The sequence below is a fragment of the Cordyceps fumosorosea genome (assembly GCF_001636725.1).
Source record: "Cordyceps fumosorosea ARSEF 2679 chromosome Unknown scaffold_24, whole genome shotgun sequence".
NCBI classification, from domain to species: domain Eukaryota; kingdom Fungi; phylum Ascomycota; class Sordariomycetes; order Hypocreales; family Cordycipitaceae; genus Cordyceps; species Cordyceps fumosorosea.
Window position 1 is genome coordinate 395,769 of NW_017387324.1, and position 22,068 is coordinate 417,836.

The 22,068-nt window shown below is 55.4% G+C and overlaps 6 protein-coding genes across 6 annotated transcripts; 2 read left to right on the plus strand and 4 right to left on the minus strand.

Moving 5' to 3' along the window:
• Window positions 1-723: 723 nt before the first annotated feature.
• ISF_07860 (trichothecene C-8 hydroxylase) lies at window positions 724-2,529 on the minus strand (the record flags this gene model as incomplete). The annotated part of the gene is made up of 5 exons (XM_018851463.1): window positions 724-1,160; window positions 1,227-1,820; window positions 1,881-1,949; window positions 2,008-2,107; window positions 2,164-2,529. The coding sequence occupies 5 exons, from the start codon at window positions 2,527-2,529 to the stop codon at window positions 724-726; spliced, it is 1,566 nt and encodes a 521-aa protein (XP_018701479.1).
• A 2,296-nt stretch (window positions 2,530-4,825) lies between these two features.
• Window positions 4,826-7,549, minus strand: ISF_07861 (hypothetical protein; the record flags this gene model as incomplete). Its single annotated transcript, XM_018851464.1, has 2 exons — window positions 4,826-7,354; window positions 7,412-7,549. 2 exons carry the CDS (start codon window positions 7,547-7,549, stop codon window positions 4,826-4,828), a joined length of 2,667 nt encoding a protein of 888 aa, XP_018701480.1.
• A 1,644-nt stretch (window positions 7,550-9,193) lies between these two features.
• ISF_07862 (aminopeptidase Y) lies at window positions 9,194-10,325 on the plus strand (the record flags this gene model as incomplete). The annotated part of the gene is made up of 4 exons (XM_018851465.1): window positions 9,194-9,303; window positions 9,358-9,741; window positions 9,793-9,993; window positions 10,052-10,325. The coding sequence occupies 4 exons, from the start codon at window positions 9,194-9,196 to the stop codon at window positions 10,323-10,325; spliced, it is 969 nt and encodes a 322-aa protein (XP_018701481.1).
• A 3,208-nt stretch (window positions 10,326-13,533) lies between these two features.
• On the plus strand, window positions 13,534-14,345 carry ISF_07863 (hypothetical protein; the record flags this gene model as incomplete). The annotated part of the gene is made up of 3 exons (XM_018851466.1): window positions 13,534-13,537; window positions 13,599-13,968; window positions 14,033-14,345. The coding sequence occupies 3 exons, from the start codon at window positions 13,534-13,536 to the stop codon at window positions 14,343-14,345; spliced, it is 687 nt and encodes a 228-aa protein (XP_018701482.1).
• An 887-nt stretch (window positions 14,346-15,232) lies between these two features.
• On the minus strand, window positions 15,233-20,046 carry ISF_07864 (glycogen debranching enzyme; the record flags this gene model as incomplete). Its single annotated transcript, XM_018851467.1, has 3 exons — window positions 15,233-15,307; window positions 15,421-19,750; window positions 19,817-20,046. The coding sequence occupies 3 exons, from the start codon at window positions 20,044-20,046 to the stop codon at window positions 15,233-15,235; spliced, it is 4,635 nt and encodes a 1,544-aa protein (XP_018701483.1).
• Window positions 20,047-20,856: 810 nt separating this feature from the next.
• On the minus strand, window positions 20,857-22,006 carry ISF_07865 (NAD(P)-binding domain protein; the record flags this gene model as incomplete). Its single annotated transcript, XM_018851468.1, has 4 exons — window positions 20,857-21,699; window positions 21,743-21,802; window positions 21,856-21,869; window positions 21,916-22,006. 4 exons carry the CDS (start codon window positions 22,004-22,006, stop codon window positions 20,857-20,859), a joined length of 1,008 nt encoding a protein of 335 aa, XP_018701484.1.
• Between the last annotated feature and the right edge of the window lie 62 nt (window positions 22,007-22,068).

Sequence of the window (22,068 nt, forward strand, 5' to 3'; positions counted from 1 at the left end):
GGAGGAGAGGCTGAATAGAGTCTGAAAGTATGAATTGATATGATAGTTGCTTGTTGAATGTTTGTGGATGTTTGTTGATGGGTTCTTCAATTCCAACTTGCCAACTTCTCCCGGGGTTTATATACATTTCTATCCCCTGCGTTTCGACCACGTTTTCGGCCTCAACGACCAGAACAAACGGCTCAACCGACCACTGGTCGGAACCCAAGATCCGGGGACCCGTACAATTAAGCTTCAATCACCGTGATCCACCTGCCATGTGCCGCCAGCTCCGGGGGTAGGGCTCTCCCATCAAGGTCAAATCGCCGGGCCCTCCGCTAGCACCCGGTCCGCGTCAGGCACTAACTCAAACTGACACACAAGGGACGGCAAGCTCCACGTGGACGCGAGGCATCGGGGGAACCGGCTCACTACGTTGATAAACTTTGAGTCGTCGCGGTCCTGCGACGCTACTGGGACCGGCCGCACGTGGGAGCCCAGATGAATGACGCGACGATGTCAAGGTTCACCAAGCAGTGGTCTGCAGTACGTATTTGTATAAATGCCTCACGGTACCTCGCTAGTTGAGAAGAGTTGAGGTTGGAATGACCATGTAGATGCCGGAACATGCCAAGTAGATGACCTGCCAATCCTAGACGACGAGACAAAACGCCCTGCCCGAGAGACCAACATCAAACCAACATCGTGCAATCACAAAAACAAAAACAACAACCCGTCTGACACTCAGCACGCCGCGTCGAGGTCAATCTCCGCCTCGCGCCTCCTAAACCGCAACTTGACCATCGGATCCGACACCAGCGTCAGGCCATCCTCGTACACGCGCGGCTCCCCCGCCTCCGCCGGCAACTCCACGTCGTACCGCAGAAGGATGCCTAGCAGCGCGACCTTGATCTCGTTGGCGGCGAAGAAGCGGCCCGGGCAGGCGTGGCGGCCGTGGCCAAAGGCGTTGTGCTCGGGCGTCGTGGAGACGAGGTGCGCCGCGTTCTGGCGCGCCGGGTCGTCGCGCATGCGCGTCCACCGGCGCGGGTCCCAGACGTCCGGCGAGGTGTGCAGCTCGGCGGACCGGAAGTGCGTCGAGGTGACGCCGAGGTTCTGCCCGGCGCGGAGGCGGGTGCCGTCGGAGAGGGTGAAGCCCTCCTTGACCTTGCGGAGCATGGTGACTGGGAAGGGGGGGGGAAAGGGTGTTAGTGGGTTGGCCGGAAAGACTTGCGGGCAGGGTCACTCACTCTCGGATATCGGCTTCATCCGCTGCGTCTCCTTAATCACGCTGTCCAGCAGCTTCATCTTGTACAGCGCCGTCTTCTCCCACCCGTCCGCTCTGTACACCTCCACAATCTCCTCCCGCAGCGCCTGGATGATCTCCGGCATCTTCACGATCCGCAGCAGCGTCTCCGACAGCAAGTCCGTCGTCGTGTGGATCGCCGCAAACGACAGCGCCAGCTGGAAATTGGCCGCGTCAAACGCGCGCTCCGGATCCGCCGTCGCGAACCAGTCCATCGCGTCGTTGGACTCGACGTACTCCTTGCCCGCGGCGGCGCGCGCCGCGTACCGCCGCTCGAGCACCGGCGCGATGACGGCGCGCGCTTCGCGGAGCATGGCCTGGGCGGTGAGGCAGACGGGGAGGAAGCGGTTGGCGAGGGGCCGGAGGAGGAAGGGCCAGTAGCGGAGTTGGCGGGCGGCTTCGAAGGCGGTGACGGTGTAGGCTTGGGTGACGCGGAGCCAGTCGGGGTCGCGGCACAGCTCGGAGCCGAGGAAGACGCGGGAGGAGATGCGTGCGACGAGCTGCAGGATGGCCTCCCGGACGTTGGCCTCGTGCCATTCTGGCGGGAGAGTCAGTCAAGCGTGGTAAGAGGTTGGGTGCCTGTGTCAGTGAGACGTACCGGTGCTGTCGGTCAGGATGTCGCTGAGGGCGAGGGAGGTTTCTTCGACAAGGGGAGCGGTGACCTTGGCTGCAGGACAGTGTTAGCGGGAGGCAGTCCCAGGCTGCGTCAGATATGAGTAACTCACCGAGTTGCTTGGTGAGGTCCTTGCGGACAATCGACTGGATCAGATGATCGCTCTGGCCCAGGGTAAAGGGCTCGAAGCCGTGCAGGTGGCTGTGAAACATCTACTCGCAGCTATCAGCATCACCACCGCCAACCAACAAGAACAACCACCACCCACCTCCATGGTAAACTCGGTAAAGCCCAGCCGCGGGTCGTTGCGGATCTCGTTGGCCATGCTCGGCGGCAGCACCGTCATGGCGCCCATGTCGCCGTTGATCACCACCGGCCTGTCCGGGTTCTTCTTGAACCAGTCGCGCAGCAGCCGCGTCGCGTCGCGCTGAAACTCGGCCTTGACGCGGCGGTCCGAGATCTCAAAGGCGCCCTTGGGGTTGAGCGTGTGCAGGTTCTTGGGGGAGGTGGCGGTGGAGAGGCGGACGAGCACGGCGATGACGGCGGCGAGCACGGAGGCGAGGAGGATGGGCAGCGGCTTGAGGGCGGCCTCGTGAGGCAGGGCCTCGAGGTAGCTCCTGAGACTGGCGATCATGGTCGGAAGGACGTGTACTGTAACTGAACCTTGGGATGGTTGACGGGTAAATATGGGCAAGTATGGTGTATGGTGTACGGTGTGATCCCGTCTTGCCCTCTGACTTGATGAGTCGACGAGGGGCGGGAGTCCGTGTGTATATATACGTTATACGTTATGCACGGAAGGGCGAGAGACTGAGGACCCAAATCAGGGTCGGACGGGTGGGTTGAACGGACTACCGGGCACAGGCTCTCCAAAAAGGCAAGTCAAAGTCATCCCACCCCTCTATAATCACCCCCGTCGTCCATTCTCCAGGTGCCGCTCTCCAGTCCACGACGGGAGCTTGGGAGGGGCCGAGATGGGGAAGCGAAGACGAGCTGCTTGGGGCGGAGCTGAGATGACAAGTTTGTGAACAGCAGCAGCACGGCACGCTGACCCGCTCTACAAAATACATGGCAAACTGCACAAAGCAAGTAGAGGGTTCACGAGGGGACTTGTCTCGTCCGCCTCACTGGAGGGGCGTGCAAGGGAGAGACAGCAGGCAGTCTCAGGTCAAACTTTTTGCGCCATTGATCTGAGTCGGGGTTTACTCTTCCGCATTCCAGCGTTTCACCGGCTTGGCTTAGAGACAACGTCATGAATTTTGCTCGGGGTTACGTTGGTGCTCTGCCACACGGGACCCCAGAAGCAATCGAGCCACTCAAGGAGGGGAGATAGTGCGACGGCTTACCCCCAGATGACGGCGCATCGGACGGAATCATGATCCCGAGTTGAAGAAAGCCCACAGTGAAAAGGGGATAGTTTGAGAAAAAAGGAAAAGCAAAGCAAAGAGGATCGGACTCGACATCATCTCCACATCGCGGCGCCGCACCGGCACCTGGTCGATCCGCCACCATGCCGGCATTCACTCGCTCGCTGTTTCCTCTGCGCCCAATCACGTCCAGGCCAATGGCTCTTACCGGCATGTGCAGGTTATTGCACGCATGTACTCAACAGCACCTATGTAGCAGCGCCAAGTTCATGTTAGCAATCAAGCCCCAAGTTTGATGAATGGCCGATCGCCGACGAATTTGTGGAGAGTCTAGGGCCCGGCGCCGTATCCAAATACGCGTATATATATTCAGCAAGCCAGCCATCCCTGCTATCTCTGGGCTGTACTGATATGATCGCTCGCTTCCCCCACGACCGGGAAGCGTGGGTTGCGCGATGCAACATCGGGTTTTGCAAACATCCGAGGCGTCGACCTCGTAGTAGGGGCTTGCTTGGCTGGCATTGCAATGGGATGGGCAAACACAAACACAGTGCGCCACTTATAAAAAAAAAGCGGTGAAAAGAAAAATTGAATAAATATCGTTAAGTTGAGGATAACCTTCCTCTTCCCAGACGCCACCGCCGCCGCATAGGCCAGAATAAGCCCCCATAACGAGAGAGGATCAAGCCCATAGCTAGACGGCCGATACGGTTACGAGATGACTGGGAAAGGGGACGCCATCATCGTCAACAAGAACCCCCCCCCCCCTCTCAAATCCCCTGATGATTATGCACATGCCGCGTCGGGACGGCCTCGCACCGATGAAAGCCAAGGCCACAACGGCTTTCCCTTGCATACATAGATACAGGTGTCGGCAGCTAACGGCGTGCATCGCATGACGCTCACGAGTATGCCACACAAACTCAGTCCGTCCGTCCGTGGAACTTTGCCGACGCACCGCGTTATTACGTTTTGCGCATCAAGATGGGCGCCACACATCGGCCCATGTTGGCTACGGCTATGGGGAGAAGAAGAGGAAGCCAATGCACATCTTGCCATTATGAACTAATTCCCTCTTTTTTTTTTCCCTCTTTTTTGGGGGGGGGGGGGGAGCCCGGGCTCCTCGCCTTACCCGGCCCCGTTGCGGATCACAGCCGTGAAACGCGCGGAGTTCTCGGGGGGTCATCGCATCGCCGGCATGAACCCACTACGCAAATGATTCATTCTCGCCTTCCTTGCTAACTTGCCTCTGCGTGAGCAATCCATGCCCATTCGTCTCGCCGTGGACTGTTTCATCCTCTACACATTCAAGTCACGCGTCCATCCTGCCGCCGCATGACTCTTTCGGAGCATAGTAGAAGAAACGCTGCACTTCACAGCCCTCGCCCGATATCAACAAACTTCATGATCAATGATTATAAGCGGTCTAGTCTTGCAAGATACACCCGCTCCCGAGTAAGAATATGTGTGTGCAGAATGGTATCATTCAAAAAAGAAATCCATCATCTCATCCTCTCATGTCCCCCTCCATTACCCATGCCTCGTGCCTCATCCCCTCCATTATTACCCATCCCTCGACTCCCGCCACACATTATCTTCCCCAATCCCCAACGAGCTGTCCGCGTTCGGCAGTATCAGCCTCGGCTCCCTCGACGAGCCCCGCGACGGCCGCGACGACCCGTCCGCCTGCGACGACCCCTCGCTGCCCGGCACCGGCGGCGGGTCCTTGTAGATCCACGCCTTCAGCAGCGGGCTCACCAGGCTCGGGTTGACGAAGCTCAGCCCCTGCTCCCGCAGCTCGTCCATGGTGCTACCACGACGCAGCAGCCGCCCCGACGATGACGCCCCGTTGGCCAGCGGCCGGTCCTGGCCTTCCTCCCAACTATCCTCCTCCTCATCGTCGACGATGGCTTCTTCGTCGTCGCCGTCGCCTGTGACGATGGCCCGCAGCGCAATGTACTTGGTCAGCGGCTCGAAGCGCCGGGTAAAGTAATAGCTGTACCACACCGTGAACGGAATCAGCGGCAGGATCGACACGGACTGGAAAAACGCCGACAGCGACGCAATCTGCCCGACCATGACCACCTCGAACACGAGGATGCCGATGACGAGCCGGCTGCAGATGATGCGCCATGCGCCGCCGGTCGCGTGCTGCGGCTGATCCATGGCGTACAGCAGCATGTACTTGAACGTAAAGTATCCCAGCGCAAAGTAGATGATGCCAAAGACGAGAATCGTCGGCCCGGGCATGAGCGCACTGTAGATGAAGCAGAGGTTGAAGACGAGCAGCGACGTCGGCAGGTAGAAGCCGTACTGGAAGTTGGGCGGCTTCTGCAGCTGCGCGAGGTCGCGCGGCGTCACCGCCAGGAACCGGTAGATGGGGTACAGCACCACGCTACCCACCTCCAGGATGCGGAACGGCATCAGGCCGATGCCTTGCAGCATGATGAAGCTGATGTAGAAGCGCGAAAGGTTCTCCACGTCCGCCGCGATGATGGCTGGGATCTTGCTCGTGTCCTTCAGCAGTCCCTGCAGCGACGAGTAAAAGTCCAGACCCGTCTTGGAAATGGCAAACACGAAAAACGTGTTGAAAAAGGTAAAGAAAAAGTTCTTTGAAATGAGGGACAGCTCGACGTCGCCCTGCGAAATCATTCCCTGGTGATTCGAGAGAAAGTCGTACAGATAGGGCACCGCAATGTTGAGCAACGAGACGACCAGCGTCGGGCCTCCGGTTTGGATCAGCGACTTGATGATCTCGTGGTCCTCCAGCCAGGTGGCAAACGCAGGCATCACGTTTCGAATGGTGCAGATGCTCAACCAAGAGGCCAAGAAGGCGGTGGGGAAGATCCACACCAGCGTGAGGATCGTGATGAACAAGGTAATGGCCCATGCCTTGAGGCGTCGGACGCCGCGAGGCGCATACGTGTTCTTCCAGATCATGTCCGACGGCGACGGGGTCGCCTTGGTCAGGAACTGGCCGGGACGAGGATCAATCTCGGCCTGAATGAGCATCTGGCAAGCCGCAACACTATCCATGGTGACAAGCGCCATGTCTGACGGCGTGTACTGCTGCTTGCGCGCCTCCACAACCTTTTCGTCGGCCCGCCGCAACTTCTCCTCGTAGTAGTCGATCGCATCAACCTTCTGCCGACGCAGCCCAAGGAAGCCGTGGCCAAGGACAACCTGCGGGCGGACACCATGCAAGAGATGCGGCTGTTCGGGGTTACTCTGAAGCAGACCCCAGTTCTCGCCCGCCTCTTCATCCGGCTCGCGAGCTGTGTCGGGCACGCGGGAGTCATCGGAATAGCCTGGGTTGTCTGGAATGGGCAAGTCACTATTCTGCGGGTGCTGTGAATCCTGATATCGCGCCCAAGCAGTCTCCAGGCGGTTCAGCAGACGCTGACGCTCCTCGACCAGCTCATCCAGCTCTTTCCATTCGCGACAGAGAAACACCGTCTCGACGCTGCCAACACCGAGCTTTTCAATCATGGCCTTGAGCTTGGCTTCGAAACGCAGAGCGACAGGAATACCAGAGAGCCGAAATGTTCTATCGGTAACAGTCGATTGGGATCCCAGGTACTCCTGGCGGAGCTTGATGATGCGAAACGTCTCCCAGTTGATGGTGTACAGGGTCAGGCCGACAAAGAAGTAGGTGAAGATGACGTAGGACCAAAGATAGGCGCGCTCTCGGCTCTTGTCCTTGTGTTCATCGTCGTCGTCGACGCCTGAGGGGCTAAAGGGAAGTCGAACAGAGGCATACGAATTCGGGTGGTAGCTGTACGCGGTGGCGTTGTCACCATCATGGGGGTCGGTGGGTGGAAAGATGCCGTACTGGCGGTACTTGTAGTTGATGGGCCCCAGGACGACAAGGGCGAAGAATCCCATGACGCAAAAGAGGCGGATGGCCATTTTGAAGAAGGAGAGAAAGACAAAGGCATCGAGGCCCGCCGAGGAGAGGACCTGCTCCTCGGTGATGCTGTAGAGCTTGGGCATCCAGCCGAAGAAGGTCTTTGGTAGCGCCGGGAGGTCCATGCTGGGATGGAGGCGCCTCTTGCGCGCCGAGTAGAGGGCTGGCCATCGCGGGCGTAGAATCTATATCGCTCGCCTTGTCAGTGAGTGACATTCCGGGCGCGCGGAGGCGAGACGCACGCAGAATGTTATGAGCGCCGAGACGCCGAGGATCAGGGAGAGTGCAAGCTGGACCTGGAGGTCCTTGCTCTTCGCGCCGGGCGAGACATAACGAGCCCAGTCCTCGTTGGTGCACTTGTCGTCGGAATGGTTACGCATCGCGCGGCATGTTCGGGTCGGTCGGTCGGCGGTTTGGCGGAAAGAAGCAGGGGGGGAGGCGGCTGTGGTTGACGAGTCGCGGCAAGGCCACGTCGGAAGCGCAGCGATGGTATGAGCGAGATGACGATAGGGAGGGATCTATTTGGATGCTGTTCGGAAGTTCTTGAATGATGGACAACGCGAGCGGTGACGACGAGGAGAGGAAAAGAAGTCTTGTGACGTAGTGCAGTTGGAGACCTCCGCTGTCACCACTGTTCAAGGCAGCCAATAGGAGGTGACGCCAGGCGCTTATATAAGGAAGATGCAGTGTAGGGTAAGTGACTTTTCCTCCGAGAAAGTCTACTTCGGATGACTTGGAGTAAATATCTATATGCTTTCCAATATATTCAGAACCATAAAAGAGCATATACGGTGTATACTGTAGTAATTTGGCTGATCAATCTTGGCGAACAATCGCCATCACCACGCAACTTACTTTTAGCGTGCCTCGTAATGTCACCCTGCGAGTCATATTTGAGCGAGCATTTGCGCACACGAGAAGCGAGATATGCTAGCAACCCCTCTGGATGCCTGAAAATGCAGTATATGATAAGAAATTGGTTATTTCCGCTGCATCTTGGCTGCCTAAGGAATTTGATCAACTTGCGTGCGTTTGTTCCCCCGCACAGCCTGAGGCCAGACGACAAGTTCACCCCTTGTGTCGCTGTTTGTGTGCACTCGAAATGGCCCCTGATGATTTGATCAGTGAGATACAGTATCATTTGCAAAACGTGTCGCCTGACAGACAGGTACCAAATGGCATTGTTTTCTGCGCTGCAAAGCGTCTGCGCCGCCGCCGAAACACCAGAACGCAGGCTTCTGGAGAGGTCACTACCTGCCTGGGTAGTCTTGGTGTCAGAAAAGCACACAGTGCAACTGTTTAACTAACTCTCGACAGAGTATGAAGCGCTGGTCGTAAGCAGGATCATCACTTTGAGTCACAGCCCAAACTTTACACCGAATGTCGAGTCAGTGCTCTGCCTTTCGGGACGCGGCGCGCGGCGACGCATGGAAAAGCGTCTCTCTTCTGCTGGTATGGACCGAATGAGCTGACAGATTACGTAGAATATGTCGAGAAAGCCGGGAGTGCGTGGTTTCTAGATGCCGAACAGCCTAAAGCGAGGAAGCGAAGATCACGATCCGTCAATAACCGGACACACTGCTCCATTCTTGCCTCGCCTCCAGGGTAGGGCGTAAAAGAGCAAGACGCTCGCTTACTTTTCGTCAATCTTCAATCAGTTCTTGACCAAAATGCGCAAATGCACGCATAGCCCTACATACAAGACGGCGGAGATTTTCGTAGCAACCTCCCTCGAACGAAGTCTTGGCAGGCCGCTAACAGCCTCGCTTCGAGATGTGCAATAACCTTGTTTTTGGCAACTGCCAAAGAAGGCAGGTAGAACGTTACCGCTTCATATCATGCCCAAGTCTCATGTTGCATACGCCTTGGCGAGTATACGGCGTCGAGTTGAGCATGGGCGGAAATCTCTCGTATAAAACCCTTGAGGTCAAGCTTTGAGAAATGGAACGATCAAGCCTCGTCGCCATTGCATCCCATCCATCCATCCATGCATCTACCTACGCGGTCAATTCTAAGTCTACAAAATGAAGCTGTCAATGACTACGGCCTTGGGTGCCCTTTTGCTTGCCGGGCTATCGTACGCTGCTGATCAACTCACCGCGGACAAGATTGCGTCGGATATCACTGTTGAAGGGTGCGTGACAGAATACTCACGACGAGGTTGTAACGCGACTGACCTATAGAGAAGACTAAGGAATACCCTTCAGAAGTTTGAGCAGATTGCTCGTGATAACAATGGCAATCGGGCCCACGGGACGTCTGGCTACAACGCCTCCCGAGACTTCATCGTGGAACATCTTGAGAAGCAGCTCGGCGACAGCTTCGACTTCTATGTTCAGAAGTTCACTTTTGACAGGAGCCGGCTTCCGTCGTGGAATATCATCGCGGAGACAAAGCTGGGAGACCCGAATAACGTCGTTATGCTCGGGGCGCACCTGGACGGCGTCAGGGCAGGCCCAGGTATCAATGACGACGGGAGCGGCTCGGCTGCCATACTCGAGATCGCTACCTCTCTCAAAAACTACACTGGCCTGAAGAACAAAATTCGCTTTGGCTGGTGGGGTGCTGAAGAGTAGGTGATGCAATTGCTTTGTACAAGATGGCTGCTAATAATTCGATACAGGCTTGGCCTATACGGCTCCATACACTACGTTGACAACTTGAACGAGTCGGAGAAAGCCAAGATAAGGTTTTATTTCAACTATGATATGATTGGCAGTATTCGCCCAGACCTTGTTGTCTACAGTAATAACGCAGCGCATATGTATGGTGCCAAACCCCTCTTCGAGTACCTGACAGCTGCTGGCGCTTCTCCCAAATATGAGTATGACTTTCCCCCCACCCGCATTACAGTTGCAATCTAATAACTCCGAATTTAATAGGAGATTTGATGGCGGTTCAGACTATGTTCCCTTCGTGGCGGCTGGCATCCCCAGCAGCGGCATCTTCACGGGGATCGACAATGGAGCAGACCCTTGCTACCACAGGGCTTGTGACGACCTGACCAACATCAACTGGGACATCTACGAGAAGAGTGCAAAGGCAGCCGCGAGCGTCTCGGCCAAGCTCGCCCTTAGCCTCGATGGCGCTCCCCCGCGCGGCAAGCCACAGGCACAGCTCACCCAGTCTTCGGTCCGCTGGCGGCACTTGGAATAAAGTTCCGCCATCGACCACCATGAGTGAGATCCAGGTTGGTTGTTAACACGCATTTGGGGTAACGAGCGGTGGGCTACCTGCCCGGGCACCGTTGCCATGTGTGCATCCAGCCGTTATTCGACCCATTCATTCTATTCAATCTGTCTACCAACCGCCTCGCTGTCGTTGTTTTGTTCAATAAGCAGTAGGGTTGATTGGTGGCTAGCTAGTATTATCTGCGTATCTACATAGATGAATTGATGTTTTGATTGATACTTTAATTGATGCTCACCGCCGTCGACCACTGATGCACTACGCTGTGTGCGCCAAAAGGGCTGCAAGCGCCGGGCTGAAACTGAAATTCCCTTTTTGTTCACCATTGAATAAACTAGTATCTTTTTTGTATTTTGGTAACTTCAAGTTTTGCTTTGCTTTTGTTTTTTCCCCATCGATTTTTTTGGGCTAAAATGAGACATTGGCGCGGTGCATTCCTTGAGATAATGAGGGTACAAAGATGCTACTGAGACAGGACGAAGTGGTTTCCTACGCAATCATGGATACTAACTATTATAAGGCGGGCTCTTCACTGCCCAGCGTGATGCTCAAAGCTTGCCAGCATGCCCCGACAGCCAGTACACATTATCTGGCTCTTATGGGTGTCTACATGGTCTGGAGCGACCAGCCAGTACCAATTGTTGCGTGGTGAGGAGAACTAGCCGACGCCGCAAAGAAGGGACGGCTGCGGAAAGGCCCGTTGACGATGTCTCGAGGTTGCGACTGAGGGGGGCGTCCACTTCGGGGCGCTGAGGCTAGTTAGAGAAGGAAGCAAACGCAAGATTCCGGGTTGGTTGTGGCAAGCGCGGTGAAGGCGGATGGTGAGTTGCTGATACTGATTGATCAGGAGCGCAGCCAGTCAGCAGCGGAGGCTGGTCTCGAGGGGATACACATCCAAGCCAGTTCAGGCACAGCAGCACAAAGCGGCGCGGCTAGCTGCAGGGGAAGGGGGTCAACTGCCTGTTGCCGTTTGGAATTGGTGTTTTCTTTCCACGTTCCTTGATGAATCGCATCGTTCGATGAGCCCCAAGCGGGGTCCATCCCCGACAACTGGCGAGAATATTAGCGTGGATGGTCGGTCACCTGGATAATCAGGCGTTGCAAATGACGGGCCAGCGTGACCGGCCCAGTAGTAGCGATACGAACCGGGCTTGACGGAGAGATTTCTATAGTGTCTTCTTTCTTTTTATTATTTTTCCATCTTGTTTCTTTTCCCTTACAGGAATCGGGGACGTGAAAGCTCGTGTTTTTGATGAGTTATTAATAGCCTGCAGGTTTTAGTGGATGACGTTGTGTGGGTTTAGAGGGCGACTTTTTCAGCGCCGGTCGCCTTGTGAGCTGCACCGTTACAGTGGGCATGGTGCGATCTTGGTGGTGCCCAGGAACCAGGCAACTGGGAGCTGAAAAATGGGAAACTGTTGGTACGGAAAAATGAAACAAAAAGCAAAAATCGTTTCCAAAAAACAATGTTTAGGGGACATTCTGATGGGGAATCAGCTGCAAGGAACACAAGCCGCACGGGTCGGCCCCTTTATACATACGACGCATCCGTACGGGCAAACATCGATTCAACCAAAGAAAGGCTGGTTGGAAGTAGACAAGGCTTGGCCTGATGGGTAGGGTACGTACTTTTACTAGACATGTGTTCTTGTCACCTCGTATTCTGCACAAAGGAGGTACAAGCTCGGGTACACCCTCGCAGACACAAAAGCTGCTTGCGTCGGCCACGCCGCATTCGACGCCTGATGCTTCGCCACCGACCTGCCAGCCCAGCAGATTCAAGAAAAAAAAAAAAATACCGAAGTAACATTCGACCCTGGCCATCAGGATAGAATCACGTCAATCTGGTGCAGATCGCCTGCGATCCCCCCATGTTCGCCCGGCTCGCGGGGGCTGCCCGCCAACGGTGACCCCGGCCGGCCACGATCTATCTGCAGGTGCGTGGGCTTCGCAATGCCGAGATAGGTATTTGATAGCGGGCAAAATTGAATGAATGTACGAATTAGGACTTTTGAAAAAAAACCTTGTTCTCCTGTACCGTTGTACTAGTTTGTATCGCACCTTTTTTATTTTCATTTTAGTCATAATCGCAGACAGCAGCAGCCACGCCAAGGTGTTCTGGGCAAGCCTTGTGTTGCAGCTGCCTTGCCAGTAACTGGGGTACATGCAGTTTATCGTAAATATGCAGTCCTGAAAAGTATCCTGTATTAGAGCCCAAGCCACCGTGCAACTCCTAGCCTGACGGATGGCCAAGATAGCGGAAGCTAAAAAACCACTAAAGACCACTAAAGCCACAGAAATAGCCCACTGTTAGAACCGCATGCCCGCTACAAGGCCCGCTCGATTGGCCGCTGCACCTCAATCCGTTCCAGGATTCCTCATCCGCTAATAACTAACCCAAATTGTTGCTCCAGTCTGCCTGCAGAGTGTGCACTCACTCGCCTTGCTCCATTCATTCCATTTCCACTTTCATTCCTCTTCGCCTTGGCTTCTCTCTCTTTTCCATTTCTCACTTCCAAACAACATTCTCCCACCTCCTTCCCGCCGCCCGCGTCATCGCTACGCCGTCTGTCCCTCTCGTGTCTGCCGACGACAAACCACCTACGCTCCCATTGTCCGCAGAGTTGTTGCGACCTGATAGGAGATAATACCGCACGGCATTGCATCGCACGCTCCACCAGGCCTGAAAGGAAGCACCAAGCACGCCCTCTCCGTTCGTTCAACCATCGTCGACTCTCTCCTCCTCCCTGGCCAACCATTCATCAAATACAAGATAGACCAAGAGACTACTTCCCAATTTCTACACCCTGCCCGATAACCTCGACACGATATCGTCGCTAGTGCTCGAAAACGGCCATATTTTTCTTCCCACCACCTTTCCGTTAGCCGCCGCCGCAAGTGCCCAATCTGAGACATTGCCTACAACACTACAACAACATACGACACGCTTTGAGAATATCATACGAAGCCCTCATCTCGGTCGCGCTTTCTTCTCTTCTCTTTGCGCCATTTAGACATTTCAAATCGTTCACAGTCGCGATATCTCGCCCTCGAGTCCGCCATCGAAATCGTCACTGCCCTCGCTTGGCTATCGGACAACTAGTTAGGCCGGCATAATCTCAACCGTCGCGCCCCGTTTCACCACTTCGCTTTACACTCGCATCAATCCGTCACAATGGGTAGGTTCTTCTCCAAGACTTGCCACTCTCCTCCCCTGCTCTATGCTAACCTTGGCCCCAGCTGCCCAGGCACCCGTCACCACCATCGTCCCCTTCGGCGACCGCAACAAACTGCCCCAGTGCGCCGTCTCCTGCAAGGCCCTCTACGACGCCAACGCCAACTGCGTCCCGCCCATCATCCCCTCGGGTCCTGTCTCCAACTACGAGGCCTGTTTCTGCATTAATAAAAATGTCGCCGCCCTCTCTACTGCTACCGACGCCGTCTGCAACGACGTCTGCTCCGCCGAACAGGGCGGCCAGGCCTCGGTCGCCTCCTGGTTTGGAAGCCTCTGTCACGCCTCGCCCACTGTCGGCACTGCAGGTACCACCTCCACCTCAGGAGCAGCCACGGGAAACAAGAGCTCAAGCAATAATAACAAGAGCGGTGACTGGTGAGTTTTCTTGGCCTCTGCGTCATGCCCGCCCTCGCAACACTAACATTCTGACCACCTGCAGGATCTCGAACCACTGGCAATGGGTCATCATGCTCGTCGTCCTTATCGTCGTCATCGCCGGTGTCTGGATCGGTGCCTGCATCTGGCGCCGGCGCTACCTCCGCCGCAAGGACCGTCAGACCTCGCTCGGCCAGAAACAGTCCGGCTCCGCCTCCCGGCCCTCCTGGGGGCCCAACGCCGGCACTGGAGGCATTCCCGCCTCCGACTCTGCTTCTCCCATGAACTACTCCGGCAGCGCCGAGGCCGCCTACCCCAAGTTCGAGTCGACCGAGAAGCCTAAGAAGAAGAAGTGGACCGTCACCTCAAGGACGTGAGGAGCACGATGACACTGGACCATCCGCCCTTGGACTCCCGTCATTTCGTTTGCATCGGTCGCGTTTTTTTCTTCAACCGTGTCTGAATCCCGATCAAGATCCGACACGAACCTTGCATCCTGCTTCTCATTTTCCTTTTTTTCCCGCTCACGGGCAACAACAGCACTGTTTCGCCATCCCGAACGCTCAGCTTAACGCCTCGATCTCAAATTTGAATATCTGACAGTCTTCGATATTTCCTCTTTCCCCTGCACCCGCCAAACATGGAATCTTGTACGTACATTGTACATGACTTGCTTCCGTCGCAAATACCGCTTTGTTGTTTCCCGCACCCGGCACACTCTGTATTCGAAATTTCGTCGGCCTGCCATGGCTGCTATGCAAAAAAGACGCGGGAGTTAACGGCGTCGTTCCATCCTTTTTTATGGGTTTTCTTTAAGTGTTGTCGATTCGAATTTTTGGACTACATATATATACATACATTGCAACCAGAGGAGGAAAATGGAAACGGAAAGGGGAAGATACGGAGGCATGTATAGATGTCGTGCTTCTCGTCGCTATTGACAGATGTCGCCCCCTCTCTCTCCTCCCCTTTTGCTCTGCATCTACTCATAATATCTCATTTTTGTTATCTTGTTTGGGTCTCTGGCACTGGGGGCTGGAACTGTTTTCACTGGCGCACACGATACATGGCAACATCTTCGAGGGCAAGGCTCCAAGGGGTTTCTTCCCCTTTCACCTTCCTTCGTTATTGGATAGCACGCACAAATCAATACGGATCAAATTACTCTAAACAAAAAGATGATGCTTTCTATGTAATTTTCTTTCGTATACAGTCGTCGCATCCTTGTCCCTACGGCTCCCATCACCCTCTAACCACCAACTAACTATTGCTGCCCAACCTCTAGCGCATCCATATACAAATCGATCAAGCAGCCGGCTGACCAGGCTTGCGTTGGACTCTGTTGAAGAAAGTTCTGTTAGTATTATAGTTCTCTTATTGTTTTGGTCGTTTCGGCTTGTCGCACGGCCGCCGGGGTAAGCGTGGGGCTGGTTCACGAGATAAAACACTTACCGAGTCAGCACAGTACTCGCCATTCTTCTGCGTGAGCTCCGTTAGGCCAGCCCACGGCGACTCCCGAATCATCTTCTTGCATTCGGCCAGCCGCCTCGTCACCTGCTGAAACGCCTCGGTCCGGCCCTCAGCCGTCGTCCGCCGCGCCAGGTCAAACTTGAGCAGCGCACGCAAGAAGAAGCCCGTCGGCCACAGCCACTCCGGCCCTTGGTGGTAGTTGCGTCCCTTGCTCGTCGCAAAGTCATCGCTGTCTTCGCTGTTTCTATAGTACGGCCGGTAGTTCATGTCGCTCGGGTCTAGCGTTGCCATGCCCGTCGGCCCGCGAAGCACTCGGTCTGCCAGACACAGCGCCTCCATGGCGTGCTCCTTGTCAAACAAGTCCGATGCAACCGTCATGGCGATGGGGAAGTTGGCGCGCAGCTGGTAGTCTTCGTACTCCTTGCCAGATTTGTACAGATCCTTATACATACCACGCCGATTGACAACCTTGGGGTTGACATCGTACTTGCTGTCGTCGCTTGCTGTGAGAGGGACGTAGTAGCAGCGCTCGAAGTTTTCCTTGAGCAACTCCGCCCACTTCGCATAAGATACGGAGCCGGCCTCGGACCTTTTCACACCTTCATGGGCAAATTTGCCGTTTTTGTGCAAGTCAGCAAGCCACTTGACAGTACTGTATAGCAACCCGGTGATTTCGATGGCGGCGCCGTCGCGAGGCGTTCCAGGAACTCCTGTTGAGCCGGCGCGCTCACTCTCTCCCATCTTGTCCATCCATGTGCCACAGTTGGATTGGTTACCACCGAATATGATGCCAGTTGTCCAGTCTACATGGATGCTCTGATTGAAACCCTCACTTTTCATTTGCGAGTCAATCTGTGGCCCGGCATTGGCTTCACGGTACTTCATACCAGTGGCATGTCTTTGAAGAGCCTCCTGGATAACCTCCTCGATTGTGCTCTCCTTGGAATAGGCACGGGGGTCACTGGTAGGGAACCAAGTGTCATCATAGGGTAAGAAGCGTCGCGGTACCTTGACCTTGAGCAAGTTCAACCCCTCGGGTGCCAGGTTCACATAATCTTGGATTGTCTGCAGGAAGAACCAAATGGAGTCTCTCGAATTGTATCGAGGTGCGTCTCCGCTGCTCAGCAGATTGGGAATCATACCATGCTTCAAGACACTGGCAAAAGCAAGAATGTGCTCCTTGGCTTCGTCGAAGCGTTCAGTTCCAAGGTAGAGACCACGAATAGAGATGAACACATCACGTCCCCAACATCTTGCCCACTCTACTGCAAAATGCGGTAGACCAGCAGCAATCGATGGTACCTTTTTTTCGGGCCAGAGAGAGGCAGACTTGACCAATCCAGTTTGCTGGACACTCACCATGGCTAGGCTCTGAAGGAACCATTGGCTCTTCTGGATACTGGACGACATAAGTTCCAGTGATCTGTTCCAGCTAGCGTTGTAAGCCGTTCTCATGACCAAGGCAAAATAACGAGGCAGCAGAAAACTGGGAATTGCCTTGATCGCATCGAATCTGTCCTTGAGCCATTGTGCCGGTGCAGCGAGACGCTCCTGGCCTGCAATCTTGCTTTGCCGCTCGATTCTTCCTTGCAGAAAGTCCAGAGCCCAGGCCCCATCCCGAAGATTTTCGCAAAGTGGGTGTGCCAAATCATTGTTGGAGATAATGCCTTTCAAGATGCTCCACCAGCCCTGAAGACCGGCGTAGACAAGCTTTCCATGGCGAGGAATATCGTATACGCCGTCTGCACCGTCGCTGGCGTCTCTCTCCTCCGCCTCGCAGCGGTACATTAAGAAGTTGAGATCAATGAGATTAAGGTCTTTCCAAGCCTCTTTACTGCCGGACGTGACGTACGTATCAAGACCTGCAGAATGCTCGGCGGCTGGGATCCACGTTTCAAACAGAGCGATACTTCCGGGTGGGAATTTCTGCCGAACTGTGATTATCGAATCATCGCCCCTCTGCTCAACATTAACCCCAGTGATGCCAACCACCTTGCTTGGCAGACCACGGAGATACTTGCCGTCGCTCACAACTTTAGACGTGGCCTCTTCGCTTGCATCAACCTCGAGCATCCAGCTGCCCAGGTGCTGCACCCTGGTTCCCTTGAGTTCAACGGGGGCAATGGATCCTCGGCCATTGCCATATCCGGGGAAAGCGGTATGAGCGACGAGGAAGTAGCCCTTTCTTGACTCGGGGTGAACTCTGTGCACAGTAATGTACTGGTCTTCATGATGGATATGGGTTTCATCGTACGAATCCTTGCCCATGAGAGTGTGGATTTGATTGAGAAGTTTCTTGACGCCGCCAATGCCATTGCTACCGGTCGTGCTCTCCGGTGGGGAGCGCGAAGACTCTGACGTGTACAGTCGGGTCTCGTTGACGAGGTCGATCAGCTTTGGGTAGATTTCATCATAGCCCATGACACTGCCAGTGGCGCTCGAGCACATGCTTACGAGCGCGGCATTGGCAAGAGTATCGCGAGCATCTCGTTTTTGCGTCGGGGTCTCGTTGTCGTGGGTGCAGTCCATGAAGAGGGCGTGGACTGGCGTGGGTCGAATTTGCTTGATAATTTCTCTCGATAGGTTGCCCTTGCTGCTAGCAGTATCGGTGGTAGAAACCTCATCGACCTCAAAGCTGCCAATAGGCCGGCCGCCATGTCTGTGCACCAGTCGACTCAGCTCGGCGGTACTCCAAGCTTGCATAGCTTCACGAATAAGCGAGCTGAGGCCGAGACGCTTGACAAAAATGTAATCTGTTTCTTCTGAGCCTGAAAACAGCTCCGCAACAACATACAAGTCTGGCCTGACTCGTCTGGCCTCGTCGAGTATGTGCTCTGCAACGTGAATTGGGGTTGAATGGCAGTTGTCGATGCGCAAGCCGACGAAATACTTGGCGAGTAAACGAGCATATTTGGTCATATGCTCCCACAGCCATGGACTGTCTTCAGGTTTGGAGCCATACCGAAGCTTCACGCAGTCTCCCCAAATGATGACCTCGCGGCGCAGGTATACCTTTGACTGGGGGCCAGCGTTGTCGACCAGCGCGTTGCCGCCCCAAACCCAGCCATTGTTGACGAGCGCCATTTCTTCGCGCTTGAGCCTCGACGTGACATCTGTTTTAGGAAGACGCGTAAAGTAAGTCTCAATCAAGGGATTTTTCTTATTGATTGGGCCAAGCTTGGGACCATGGTCATCCAAGCGCACGTATTTGATCCTGTTGAACAGCTGTTCCAACGCTTCCTCGATGTCGGCATCATACTCTTCGTAAAATGGAACATTCAGGGCATCCAGAATTTTGGTCATCTTTGTCCTTGCAGCGCCTTTGGTTGCCGAGTGTCCGTCCGCTTGATACTTTCCAAGAGCAAATGACAAGACGGTCGCGCCCACTGCAGGGTCGACAGTTCGCCGGAATCTCTCGCCTAAGCGATCAAGACCCTTGAGACCAAGAGCTCTAATGAATGCAACCTGATCAGAAAGCTTCCCCTCTTCCAGCCCTTGGAGAGAGAATGACTCGTTCGTCTCGTTAGGGTGCGCAAAGGTCTTGCCATCGACCCAGGCTTGCACAATGGCGTCGGTGTCGGAATCCACCGCGAGCACATAGTATTCCCAAAGGCGCAAGTCTGCGAGAACCTTGTTCTTTACCACTTCCATGATTTTTAAAAGATCGTCTGTCGATTTGGGGTCAACTGGTAACCCGAGTTCTTGGAGGTTGTCGCCTAGCTCGAGAAGCTTGGTATCGAGCTCGAAAGCGGACTGGAGCCAAGGCGCGGTAGAAAGATTGTAGCCAGCATCGGGGTGTTCCTGCAGCCATTGTGTGTTGCTAGCGGTGTGGTTCAGGACAATGTCGGTCAAGCTAAGCAGCGAGTGCTTCTTTTCCAAGCTATCAATCATGCGCTTCACGTCTTGTTCGCCATTGGGGAAACAAGCGGGGTCCCAGCCGAGCTGGTCAAAGAGACTGTAGGGCGAGTTGGATTCCCCACGAACCTGCAGCGGCGTGAAGTGAACCATGTTGTATCCCCTCCCGCTGATGCCACTTAAATGGGCGTCCCAGTCCTGGGGGTAGCGCCCCATGAACTTGCTAATGATGGAGAAGACGGATAGCGCAGGGAGCGGCAACGCACGACCGTCGAGGGTCAATCGGGGAGCAACATCGATATAGTAGGTTGGAGTTTGCTTGAGCGACTCCTTGGCGAGGTTATCGAGGGTCGGTTGCAGGTCGGGAAGCTCAGCGTAGGTGGTGTAGAAGGCGAATGCGCCGGGTTCGTAGATGGGAATGGAGATTTCAATAGGGCAATTAAAGTCGGGTTTCAAGCTGCAGAGGGTTAGAAACAAGCCAATTGCCATTCAGTAGCCTGGAAAAAAGCCTCGGATCACTCACGGAAACTCGCGGAAGCTCTCGCGGCGGAACTGCTGGCCCTTGTCGGGGATGTTGACCCAGAGGCTGCCATGTCGACAGATGGAGGAGGCGCCCTCGATGACGAAGCGAACGGTGACGGGTTCGGTTGACTTGGGCGCGAGGTAGACGTACTCGCCGGCAACGTCAGGGGCGCCGTCGTCCTTGAGAGGCAGCAAAAAGACCTCGCGAGACGTCATGGTGCCCGGGCTCATGATGAAGAAGAAGAGAGGCGGCCACAGCAGAGCTGCCCCGCGGTGGATTTGGCTGGGTGGGTGCTGGAGCTAGAGACTCTGTTGCTGCAGGATGACGCCTTGATCAGCGGGGGGGGGGCAACAAGCCAGGATGCGGCTACAGAGGAAGTGGTAGAGGGGATGGGATGGGCGCTTAGATGAAGAACATGGCAAAAATTGTAGGAGGACGGATTTTTGGTGTGGTAGATGAAAATTGAGGAAAGTCTAGACCGTCGGTCATGTTGTATGGGCGGCTGGCAGCTGGCAGGGCAGCTGGCAGGGACGAGGGGCAAATGCTCCGAACGAGCCGTGGGCATTGTGAGTGCATCGAGATTCTGGTGGTCTCGGCTGGTACAGCATGCAGCTGTATTACAAGGCCGTTACAAGGGCGTTGCAGGCACCGCAGCAAGCGTGGATCAGCTGTGGCCGCCTGGCTTCGGTGGGCTGGCCGGGGTGGGTCGATCGAGTTGCCTCGCCCGCCGCAGCGGTCTGATGTCACCATCTCGTCTTTCACCAACCATCCATTGGCTTGCCCTATCAGCTAGGGCAGGCCAGTACTCAAGCTTGGTATTCGGAATGCATGTAATTACTTGACGATAATTCTACCAGCTTCAACCCTCCTGCTTCTACTCTTCACGTAACAACTCCCACGTTGAGTCGGTCCGGTCACCACCACCACCAACTCAACAAACGGCCACGCTACGCAAATTCCCTCACGCCACGGCACGATAAGACATCACCAACAGAACGAAATTTAAGCCGTCTAAATTCAACAAGTACAACCCCTACCGTCTAGTCCGCACCCTTGGCATACTCAAAATCGCCAGCCTTCATCGCCATGTCCACCGCCCTCCTCGTCGCCTCATCCATGCCCTCCTCCGGCAGGCCCAGCGCCTCCTTTACCACCCTGCCGCTGAAGTCGCCGCCGCCATCCTGAAAGAATGTCCTCGTGTACAGGCAGTGCGAGAAGCCCTTGTGACCCTCCGGCCCGCCGAGCAGCTTCCGCCCCGCATCGTACCGCGCCTGCGCGTCCACCTTGGCCACTGTCCAGTCCGCGTCCGTCGTGCCCAGCACCCCGTGCACACTGTCGAGCATGTCCTGCTGCGACGCCACAAAGCTTTTGATGAACAGAGGCCTGTCGCGCCACCGCGACATCTTCGCGTCCGCGTCGTGCTCGGCCTCCGGCAGCACCTTGAGGCTGAGAAAGGCCGCGGCCGCGCGCCCGCACTGCAGCCAGGTCGAGGTGCAGATGGGCACGGTGCCGCCGCCGAACAGCGTGGCCATGCGCTTGGCGATGTTGATGCCGTAGCAGTTGTCGCTCGACAGCGAAAACTCGTACCAAAAGGAGTAGTTCATGGTCGTCCACGACAGGCCGGCGCGCTCCGCGGCGGCAATGTTGGCGAAGACCAGCTGGCCGGTGAGGTTCTCCTCCATCAGCTTCTTGTTCTCCATGTCGGTGCCGTAGCAGGTCGGCATCACCCAGGGCACGCCCGCCTTGGCGGTCGCGGACATGACGATGGCCTCGGCGGCGGCGCTCGCGGACACGGCCAGGGAGACGATGAGGAACTGCTGGCCCTTGAGCGCCTCGACGAGGCTTTCCTCGTTAGTAGTCGACGGGGGCGGTGATGACGCCCGCTAGTAGAACACTCTTGCTGCCGATGCGAGCGAGCGCTGTGACGGTATGCTTTCCGGTTTGGAAGAAGGCTTGCGTCATGTGCTTGCCGACATTGCCGCCAGCCTGTTGCGAGTTAGCAAGTGACAATAATCCTTGTACTTTGTAAATTAACGTACACCAATGATGGCGACTTTGCTGATGTAGTTCACATAGCCTGCTGCTGGTCCTTTGCGTACTTGGCCATTGCAGCGTTGCGTTGCGAGATGTCAAGAACTGATCTTGTCTGTGAATGCTGACTTGATTGCTATGAGAGAAAAGCGCAAACATTGAGGATCATGAAAGCTCTTATATACAGCGCTAAGTTTCCTCTCTATTTCCCTATATCCGTG